General features: G+C 40.8%; 1 protein-coding gene across 1 annotated transcript; it reads right to left on the bottom strand.

Moving 5' to 3' along the window:
- Window positions 1-2,443: 2,443 nt before the first annotated feature.
- On the bottom strand, window positions 2,444-9,665 carry LOC128893201 (protein groucho-like). The gene is made up of 4 exons (XM_054154027.1): window positions 8,832-9,665; window positions 6,667-6,942; window positions 5,447-6,050; window positions 2,444-4,444 (listed from the first exon to the last, which is right to left on the bottom strand). The coding sequence occupies exons 1-4, from the start codon at window positions 8,855-8,857 to the stop codon at window positions 4,337-4,339; spliced, it is 1,014 nt and encodes a 337-aa protein (XP_054010002.1). The 5' UTR covers window positions 8,858-9,665; the 3' UTR covers window positions 2,444-4,336.
- Window positions 9,666-11,490: the final 1,825 nt, after the last annotated feature.

Raw genomic sequence — 11,490 nt, 5'->3', positions numbered from 1 at the left:
CACGTGATTCCTGTTCGTTTCTCCTTTCGCTTGATATCTCCGCCCTACCCCTCTCCACCTTTTATCAGGCATTCCGAACACGCGACGAACAATTTCTGTTTACATTTTTGCACGATTTCACTCGCATCGCAAATGTGTCGTAAATGTTTAATTTGACATTTGTACTGTACGTTTACATAGGGTGGTCCACGCAATTTGCACACCTTGATTGATTCCTAAAGTATACGTTGTATGAACAATCTTTTTATAATGCTATATTTTTTATGTCAATATGCCGTTAAATTGGCCCTAAGGTCGAATGTCATTCCGAAGAAAGGTTCACTTTGCTGTTTTCATTGAAGGTATGTATTCATTTTCAAAAGACTACTGGCATCCCTAATGGGGGAATTATGAAGAGAGGTGATTAAGCAAATGCAAATTAATGTAAAGCAAGAATTAAATGAATGTAATGAACGAACAATTGCACAATTGATAAAAAAGAATTGATGGTTTGACTGACAATGAGTCGCAGAAACTTATAATTAATTATTCCTCGTACGTCTCACCAGACGCAAGCCACTGTCTTTTTGGAATGCAAAACCTTTATCTAGCTGAGTTTATCTGAGAACATGCTCTTGTCGTCACGCGTTACGGAGTGCTATCAAATAAGATTGTTGACGAGGAAGAAACGGAACACATCGATACTACAATATTATGACAAGAATATGTGTTTTATCGATCGATTTTTTTTTTCATTCTTTTGTGACACAGTTACTAAAAATAATGAAAACATCTACTAGCAACAGAATGAAACGTTGGCATTTTAATAAATATGACTAACGTAAGAATGACGCCATCAATCTACGCATTGGTCTACGGCGTAGACTCTACGTCAACGATATCTCGTAGGACGCACAAGACTCTTCGTTCAACTCGATGGAAATGTAGATTCGCGGAGAGCTATCGAGTAGATTTCCATAACGAAAATTAGTTCGTTTCATTGTAGAGTCGCTTTTCCGAATCTTATATTCAAAGGATGAAATAATAGATTAAAATAAATGGAACTGTAATTATTTGTGGATACTCGTATTTTGCTACAGTTAAAGAGGAAATGGAATGCACTTACATTTAATAAAAAAGATATATCAAGTGATAATCAATTTATTTTTTATTTGAATGTTAATGTAACTTTGTTTCAAGTTACAAGAAGTTCAAATTCTCGGATAACGCTTTGCATGCTGGCCAGTTTATGGACCTGAGAACACTATAACCATCTAGCGGCAGCACCTGAACTAAATCGCCTGTGCATAGGCAACCCTTCGTGCTTACATGTTGAGCGCCTGTTCGAGCGCACGGCCTGGGTATGCTCGACAAGTACGCATAGGGGGTTGCCTGTGCACAGGCGCTTTAGTTCAGGTGCTGCCGCTAGATGGTTATAGTGTTCCCGGGTCCATAAACTGACCAGCGCCAGGAGCAACATCCGAGAATGTACATTTTTAGTACTACAACAGCTTTTATCTTTAATTAAAGTCTCGCATAGTAAAATAACAGAGGATTTTTCAATTTTTATAGTATTAGGAAGACGCGGTACACGTTCTTCGATTTGTCATCTTGAAACAGCCCGTTTAATTGATCCTAGAACTTGCAATGAACTACGACAAACGATGTTTGCACAATTCCTTTATTAAAAATGTTCAATGACATCAATAACAATTATACCCAAATGCACAAAGAAACGTTCTCTCGTTAACCAATTGAAACTGAGAGAGTTCGATAAAAATATTTACTTTGTATGATCGATATAGTCAGTTGCAATTAAATATTAGTAATCAGCTATGGATTTTCGACTTTTTAATAGATTAGTAGGCATGCATGAAGCCTACTACGTACCCGTGCGAAATTTGAAAGAATTCCGATAGCATTTGGCCAAGTGATTTATATTTTAAAATGTAATTGAATTTCGCGGAAAAGAATTTTGAAATGCCGCGAACATGCGCATTTATTTCGCGCAGCACGTGATCAAACTAATCAGAAAGTATGCATAGTGGGGAAGCTCATCGCGTTCCTTATGCTTATAAATCATTCGGGCATTAAAGCAGGGTTCAGGTTTATTGGGTGATACAATGAGTAATATTCTCGAATCTGTGTTTTGGAAACAAATCATCCGAAGAAATTCCAATTTAGCAGCGTGATTTATTAACGTTTAAACCATAAACGCGTATAATTACAATTAAGAAGAAATATGTTTCCATTACATTCGTAGCAGAAAAGAAAGAAAATATTTATGAACGATTATTGTTAATATTAGAATGAATAAAAGATACAAAAATAATAATTCTGCTTTAATGCGTGCCTCGTTCGATACATTAAAAAAATGAATCACTTACCTCGAGATGTTCATTCCCTGAAAATAAATCAAGGCGATTGTCCATTCAAATACGTGGTTCAAAATGCAAAGAGACAATTATTTTTAATCGATATATTTAAAATTAGTGGTCATGGCCAGTTACGTTTAAACAATACACAACACTGCTCCCACAGTGCAGAATTCGCGTTTACTTTCCTTTCAGGTAGAAACAGCGGAGTCATCGTCAACAAACAGTTTCAAAACGAATCACCCGCGAATTTTCCAATCGCTGTTCCGACAATTAGGTGCATATGAACATTTAAGACGGTCGAACCCTTTCGCGACGCACGAACGGAAATTGAGGACTCTACGTATACTTACTTTCCATTGTGCCTCCTTTACCGATGTCAATTAGCGCTATGGGCATAAGATATTACACTGTGGCTCGTAGAGGACTATAGTTGCCCTTGAACTATAGCGAGCATGCTTTACGGGAAATGATTATAGTCGCTCGCCGTCTCGAAAGGGTTCAAGGTACACAACGGTATGTAAGTTTACTATTATCGTCGGCAACACGCTAAAGAGGGACAGTGATTGCAAAAATTGTAAAAGTTCTCGACAAAAATGTCCGGGGTTAGAGAGAGGGCACAATTTCGTAGACATTATTCGAGCCGTTCGTCATCATCGTCAGAGACGGGAGAAATTGTGTTTGATCGAAAAACGACGAATAAAAGAACTGTGCAACGACTTATTCACAACGTTGATTCGATTGAGCTGATATTTTGCCTCGATATAACGACACGAATCCTTCTCATTGTTGTTAGAAATATTACGGTCGCCTAAACATATTTATTATGAGCCTCGCTTGACTGGAAACTAATACAAATTAATATTTTATATTTCGCAGCGTTTGTACACGGGACTATAATTAGTGAATTCGTGTGAGTTTCCCGATGAAAATGAGCCCAAACACGACCGTATTCGGATCGTATTTAATTAGACGCGTGAGAATGATTTCAATAAATGATTCGAATGATGAATAATCGAGAATGGTCCGAATGGGATCGTGTTTGGGCTCGTTTTTATCAGGAAAATCTCACAAATCCATTCCTGATACTTCCAAAAAAAAAAAAAAAAAAAAAAAAAAATATTCTGAAAAATAACATGCCTTAATATTTACTAGCCAAGGACTCATCCCTTGTCACACTACATTCAACCTTGGATCAAGGAAAGTCGACGCTCGAAAACCTCAACCCTACCCCGAAATAACAACACGCACAAACCTAATCGGTGTCGTTACATCGAGGCGAGACGTAAATTTTGATTGCACAATTCGGATTGGCCTCGTTGATGTCGAGGGTAAACAACGTACAGCTGTTTATCTTTCATTCGGTTAATCGAAATTCGTATCCGGATAAGAATTTCGCCCGTCTCTGGTCTTCGTGCTGTTCGACAATCTGTCACGGGCGTGTTGATTCTATAATTAGGTACTTATACGAAAATCATATCTAGCATCACCATTTCGCAAGGCTTTCCCGTTCACTTAACGCTCATGCAAGATCGCTTGGTAACGTCCCATTAACACGTTCTCGTTGTATACACGCGACAAAGAAAGAGTTCCTCTACGTAATCACACCGTCGTAGATACAATCGGGCCACGCGCACGCAACTCTAATATACATACAGGTTCCTCTGGCCCACACATTAGGTTTTCGTCGTTTCTTTCCTCCAGTCTTCTTCCTTCGATTTCTTCCGCGTCTTCCTCGTCATCTTCGCGCCGTCCCACGAACGCGACTCTACCATGGTATAGACTTCGTACGTATATATATGTACACAGTAGTAACAGTCTAGGCTCCTAAGGCTGCTAAAAGTCTCACTTGTAAGATCTCCCCCGCGAAAGAACGGGAGCGGCGACGCGTGTTTCAAGAGTTCAGGGTTCTCGATGAGGGGAGTGGGGGGAGAGAGAGAGAGAGAGAGAGAAAAACGTTGGAAACGTCTCTCATCGTGTGTCTAGTAAATCACTTCGTATACAGTGGCTTTTTTGTCACCGGATCCGGTCACGATGTACTTGTCGTCGGCGGAGATGTCGCAGCTCAGCACCGACGAGGACTCCTTCGACTGCAAAAAGAATTTATATCGGTTCTCGTGTGGTCGTCGCGAGGTTCGATCTGCGTCCCGATCGGACACGCAGGATGCATGCACGAGCGAAGATATAACAGTGCGCGCTGAAGAAACGGTTTGCTGAATTTACAGAAGGCCAAATATTAAGTTTCGTGATTTCTTTTTACGGAGAAAAATTGCAGAGGACGTTTAGTAATTCATTCGATTCATTTCACTCCCAACGGAACATTTCTGTCGCGAGTTTCTAAAATGAGATCGTTATCTTTTTTATTGAAAAAAAATGCAATATTTTAGAGAGGTGTGTTTAAGAATTGTTTGCACGTCTTTATCGGGTACTGGGCATCGATATCAATGACACAGATATATGTTCAAACAGTAGATCATGAGAAATCTGATGGGTTCCAGGTGATTCATTTGGTAACAACCCTGCATCCCTTGCAGAACCATATTTTCTACTACACCCTGACTGTTCAACAATTTCGAAAAAGTTTACAAAAAATCTATAAAAAAAAGACTTAGTTCCCTGTAGTTGCAGTAACATGTTAGCACTGTTGTGAAATTGGATGACAGTGATTTTCACTGAAAAACTAAAGAAATTAATTCTGAAAGTGAAGCATCAAAGAAACTGAATTTAAATGAAATTGATAAATTATGTAGCTTCCAATAGTCTAAATAACATGTGATCCTACCAGAAATGTTCAAGAATATTTGTCTGGCAGTCAACGGGTTAACCCTACAGTGCACAACCGCATTTTTCATTGATATTTTATTACACAACAGGATAAACAACAACTTACGCGCTGTTCCTAACAGAAATAAGACATCCACGTTATGAAAAGGTCACAGCACCATCGAAGATAATTATTTCTGCGGTAAAGGGTTAGTCGCGTTTGTTTCCATTTGAAAAAATTGCGCACTGTAGAGTTAAGTTGGAACATCCCATTCGATATCGTGCAACCTTTCGTGGTTTCTAAAGTACCTTATCCAATTGCTACCCACCTGGAATATCGAGGCGCCGTACGGCGTGCGCCAAGCGTTCAACAGATTGTCCTTGCCAGTGGAGACAAACCATTTGCCGCAGGACGCGAAACGCAGTGATAGGACGCAGGATTCGTGGACGAGCAGGCAGTACTTGTCGGACTTGGACGCGTGGAGCACCTCGACCTTGGAGTTCTCCATGCCAACCGCGAGCCATTCTCCCGTGGGACAATATCCTAACGAGAATATCTGCGAGTTCAAGTCGTGCTGCTGCAACTGCCTGCCTTCCCTAAGATCCCAGGAACGCACGGTGTTGTCCAGCCCTCCCGTCCAGAGCTTCGTGCCATCCGCGGAGATGTCGATGCAGGAGGCGCCGTCCGTGTGCCCTTGGAACTGCCGAATCAGGATCTCGTTGTGGAGATCCCACACGGCGATGTTACCGTCGCTGCAGCAACTGAAGCAGACTTTCGAGTCCGGCGAGATGGCCAGCGCGTAGCAGGCCGGCGCCGAGGAGGTCAGTTCGGCTTTGATCCGCGGCGTTGGGCTGGCCAGGTCCCAGATGATCAGCTGCCTCGCCTCGCCTCCAACTATCAGGGTTCGGCAGTCGGGCAGCAGCTTCACCGATCTGACCATTTTTTGCGACAGATTTTTCAATATATTTCCGTGAACACGTGTAGTAAATATGATGCGAATTACGTCGTGTTTGGTCTCATTTTAATCAGAAAAATGTCAGGAATACGATGGTAACAGTTTTACAAGAAAAACGGTAATAATAAAAAAAGGTTCGATCGTTGCATTAGCATTGTCTCATCGAGATATCCGATCATGTTACTGTCCATTTATTAGATATAAGAAGTGTAAAGCGTAAAGTGCAAAAGTGTAAAGTGTAAAGTGAGATCAGATATAAGTTAGCAGGCACAACATTGAGAAGCCGTTACCGGCGCTAGTTGTCCGTAAAAGAACAAGGTATCCAGCATACAATTATTTTTCAAAAAATGCATCTTCATAAATTATACACTACCATTAATATATTATTTTAAAAGTTACGAGTTTCGTCTCGAGCGTTCATTTACACATCACTGTGCATCGTTAATTTTAAGAAACATGAAAAATCGCGGGACGTCTCGCGATTTCCTCGCATCGCCCTAACGAAAACGTCACCGAGCGGAAAGATTTGATATAGCGTCGTACAAGTTTGCTCAGCGTCGGTAGGCAGAGTGCATCCCCCGAAGGAAACTGACCTAATATAATTGTTGCGTTGCAGGCAGTCCAGTTGCGAGACGGGCTTGATGCTGCCGCCGCCTTCGTGTCCGATGTCCCAGACTTTCACGCACCCTTTGCCGCCGGTGTAGACGTACTTGGTCGGATTCGAGATGGTAACAGCGCACACAACTTCGCCGTGAGTCAAGGTATTAATCTGACGCGCGTGACGTGGAATTCCCGGTCCTATCAGAGCGTCCGTGGGGAATGCCACAGGCTGCATTTCACCCTCGCCGTTCGCATGGAACGAGATTGCTCTGCGGTGAAATGTAAAACGTTAATGGCATTGTCGTTGCTGGGAGTCCTCGATGCCTTCGATCGCTTAAGAGCCGAGGCGTTCAACGAAAACCAAGTGCACGTAGAAACAATGTGGGACGCGCTTCCCCGAACTTAATGGTTCGCGCTTTAAACGCGAGGAGATGTTAACCCTTTCGCTGTTACACGCCCTATAGGCACCTCGAGCTCCGACGCGTACGCAGCGTGCGTAGGGGAGCATCCATGGGATAATACGACTGGCGCCAGTCGATTGGCGCCAGTTAGCGCGCGGAGGTATGGAAATTCAACTGGCGACGGAAAGTCGACGCTAGATTTATGGAAGTTCGAAGTATCCTACAATGTTTGCTATTTTAGGTTTACTCTTTACGAGCTTTTGAGCACGTTTTTATCTATTCCGAAAGTAATTTCGGCGCATGCTTCCTTTTTTTATTTATATTTTATTTATTTTCTGACTTTAGTAAACCTAGTGTTAATGAACGCGAGTGTTGGACGCAGCTGAATGCGCTGTCGAGTGGTTGGGACGACGCGACAGTAATCGAGGTAAGAACTATGACAGTTAGAGGGTCACTGCTGTGTTTAGATTCTTTGCGTTTCTTCTACTTAGACCATGTTTATTTTTAGACTGTAATTAACATCAGAGAGCATATGCTTCGAACGAAAAATTTAGGAATCGAATAATTAATTAAACTCCAATATAAATAAGCAATGTATCTGATCACTTTTATTTTGGTTTATCTTCTCTATTCCCTCTATTTATCCTCTTTTATCCTGTGCCCTGCTGCGTTACGTTGTATTATGCATCGATACGCTATGTTTGATTGTATCATGCCGCGCAATGCTGCGTTTCTAACGTAAAAATTGTATTTCATCGCTCCTATTGCCGTTCATCTTCTCCGTTTCAGATGAAGGAACCCAAAGCTGTTTGGATTCCTGCGACGCAAAGAGTTAACCGTTATCGACTGCCACGGTCATTAAACCGGAGACCTGAAGCTTTGGGTCGGGCATGATCCACCGAAATCAACAGTACAGAGTTTGCTGGGTGATCGCAGGCGCAGCCCGAGTGCACGAACAATTCCAGCAGCCACCCATCTAAGCAGTGACCCAGAGCGGCTTAACTCCACCAACCAGACTCGCTTGTCATTTCAGACGATAATCTCTCGAAGGCTAGCTTAGCAATTACCAACTATTTAACGAAAACTGGCTCGACGAGTTCTCTATAACTTCTCTATTTCTCTATAACTTTCGAAAAATAATCCACTTGTAACGAGTGCATTCGAGTTTCGCGTCTCAACAGCGAAAGAGTTGTACACCAAGTTCGCTGGCGAATTGTCGTTCGTGACACAAAACGTTTTAAAAGAATCTATACCATAATTATTCACACGGAGAATCTCAAAGAGAGTCTCATTTTAGGTAGACCAGCATAGCTCTTTAAGGATTAAGTCAACAAAAAGAATGCCATTTCCTCCGGAATGTCAACCCTTCAAAGTTCAGGATATACAGGGTGTTCCAGAGTTCGTGTAAGAACCGGAAATAAGAGTTGAGACGATTCTGAACCGAACTTTCCTTTGCAAAAATCTCGGATGGTGCTTCGTTTTTGAATTATTAAAGAAAAACCAGCGACCAATCACACGTTGGGAACTATGTATGGTCTCTCGGCTAAGCGCGCTGCTACACGGTCGCTGTGATTGGTCAACGGTTTTTCATTAATAATTCAAAAACGAAGCACTATCCGACATTTCTGCAAAGGAAATTGTGGTTCAGAATCGTCTCAGCTCCCATTTCCGGTTCTTACACTAACTCTGGAACTCTATGCATTGGTAATTTTCTAAAAAAAGCTATTGAAAAGATACTTATGGCAATGGCTACGTACGTTTTACCGCCAGGAACGTTGCTCATCCCGTTACTCGGGGGTATCCTTACGTGGCCATCGAAACCGAGCTGTAAAAATGGACGGAATGCATGAATTGTTGTACAAGTTGACCAAGGCCAGTGTCAAGGACGCGCGTTTCTTAAGAAATAAATTCGAGACACGGCCACGGGCAACGATAAGAATTATTCGCGGCCAACGCATCGCGAAGGATTCTTCTTCCCGGACAAATTCGATTCACGTTTCCCGTTTTATTCGACGTCGCTGTTCTTGCTCGAGGGAGGTATAACAAGGCTGCAAACAAGCTCGTTAATGCGAGCTTCTAAACCTACGGTTGTCTTCAAGAGGGGCCCCCACGTCAAAGAGGACTATTACCAAGAAATCTTTGTGTACTTTAGCTTATTATTGCCAATCATCATTGAATCGCTAAGGTATTTCGATAAAGTACTCTACTTTCGTGATCGGAGCAATAATTAGTATAGCAGTGGCGCGAACAGCTTCCTTTTATTAATTTTAGTTGAAACATTCAATAAAGTATTTTGTTTGTTACAGACCCTTCTCGAAACACCGATAGCGATGGACTAGGGGTGTGCGGGTACCCGATTTTGGTTCGGGTCGGGATTTAATCGGTTCAAGTCTTAAAAGTCTCACTGCACAGGATTTTACTTAATTAGCATGTACTGGAAGGTCTATTTAATTTTCAATACTTTGAATTAAAGCGAATTGAAGAATGTTTCAGGACCCATGTTAATAGATTGTATGTTATAGTTTAGGTATGACAAAATATTCACTCTTCTACGTAGACAAGTAAAAGAAATATGTTACAAATAAAAAACAAATAAATTTAGGATGTTAAAGAATCACTTCTGTTTAAAAGGGCAGGATAAAAAAAAAAATATTAATATAACGAGAGAAATAAATATCGCAAACATTAAGTTAAACAGTTTTCAAAATATTCATTTTAATCGATAAACAATGTAATACCAACAGGATCGAAATTATTTTATTTGTAATTATATCACAGATTTATGGGTTGTATATAGACTTTTGTGATTGATTATACTTGGATGACATAGCTACGATCTGTTGAATATACACACATTGCTATAGTTGAACTGTATTGTTGTCGGTATTGTTGCATAAAATCGCATTAGTTAAGCAAGTAGTTCACGTTGTCGAATACACGAATCTCCATCCGCATGAACGAAACTGTATCGCGTTTTCCGTCGTTGAATCCTTAAGCTGGATTCACACTATTCACTATTCGTTCAAATACCCTTCAATGGATTTTATCTTTTGAAGAACGACAGTCGAAGCACGGATAAAATGAATCCAGCTTTAGAGCCGGTTTCCACGAGCGTTGAAGCAACGTTAAAACGCCGTTGATATTGCCGACATTGAGCTACCAATTTCCCGGCTCGAATATGTTTAAGATATACAGAACGTTGAATTTTGCAATTTCGATCGATTTAAGGGGCGAAACCACGATAGAAGGCCGGATATTAAATGTTTTCTATAGAGAAGAATTTATTTAATTTTTAGTTCATTTTGAGAGTATTGTAAATATACCTTAAGGTATATTCGATAATTTGTTCACATTGAAATCTTCGAGTTATGACGAAAAAGTTGTTAAGGAGTAAAAGATGATTGCAGAGAGTGTACAGTAAGTCCCGTCTAAGAGACGCTAACTCTGCCTCTTAGACGTCGAAGAGTCTAACACGCGATAGACTTTAAATTCCTTTCAAGCTCGATGCTTACATTACGAAGCTCGCAGTTCCAAGAAACGAGAAATCCCACGCGCCTCTTAGACAAGATTCATTTCGTTACTCGTACATCCGTATATTAATCGATTAATCAGATCCTGGAGTGTACTATTAATACCGATAGGATGAAGATTACTAATCCCGACCCGACGCTACCCGAGCCGAAATTTTCAGGTACCCGCACACACCCTCCCGTTACGAAAGTGATCAACAACCGAATGTATAGTACATGGAACAAATATAGTGACTGTCTTAAAGCCTCCTTCTCGTTAAATCCGCGCTAACGATGGAATTTCCTCATTATCGTCGTTATTAAACTTCCTGTTAACTATAGACCCGTATATAATGAATACGATTCATTTTCTTTATCATAGAATTTCTTGCATGTTTTTAAGGCAACAGGATTCCTTAAAAAATTACATAGTTTTGTAAAAAAAAGCATCGTAGAATTGTCTTTTTGAAGTGAGACTTCTGTACCAGAATTTATGTAAAATTGATATGCTACTGACGTGATAATTCGTAGCCAGGTTTGCCACGTGTTCTACTTGTTGTAAGACAGTTTGTATGGTAGGTCGTTGTATGTTTATATAGAATATTCTATTTAATACAGTGAATCGTTGGTAAGTGTCGCAGAGTCAGGTCCACAATGTGACATTTATCGAGTGGAGTTGGCATATGCTTTCACTTTTACTTGCACGTTTGGACATACATATTATACTCATCACGCGACAGTAATTGAAGAATATTTCGCGACACTTATCGACGATTCATTCTACCCGCAATACAAAGGCACGGATTCCAATATATGCTTCAGGACTTTTCGATTCTCTTTTGCCCAAAGAATTCCTGCACTTAATTTAAACCCACAGTCTCCTAAAAATAGTCCTCCAGTTTACCCT

Source organism: Hylaeus anthracinus, unplaced genomic scaffold (genome assembly GCF_026225885.1).
Source record: "Hylaeus anthracinus isolate JK02 unplaced genomic scaffold, UHH_iyHylAnth1.0_haploid 27243, whole genome shotgun sequence".
Taxonomy (NCBI): Eukaryota; Metazoa; Arthropoda; class Insecta; order Hymenoptera; family Colletidae; genus Hylaeus; species Hylaeus anthracinus.
The sequence above is the reverse complement of the archived record's forward strand: the minus strand, read 5'-3'. Positions and strand labels throughout refer to the sequence as shown.

Bases quoted from the DNA above. Each gene is read 5' to 3' on its own strand.
- LOC128893201 (XM_054154027.1), bottom strand. From the start codon at position 8,857: ATGAGCAACGTTCCTGGCGGTAAAAC. The intron at 6,943-8,831 runs GTACGTAGCCAT...ATTTCACCGCAG, and splicing joins AACGTTCCTGGCGGTAAAAC to AGCAATCTCGTTCCATGCGA. The intron at 6,051-6,666 runs GTCAGTTTCCTT...AAAAATGGTCAG, and splicing joins CAACGCAACAATTATATTAG to ATCGGTGAAGCTGCTGCCCG.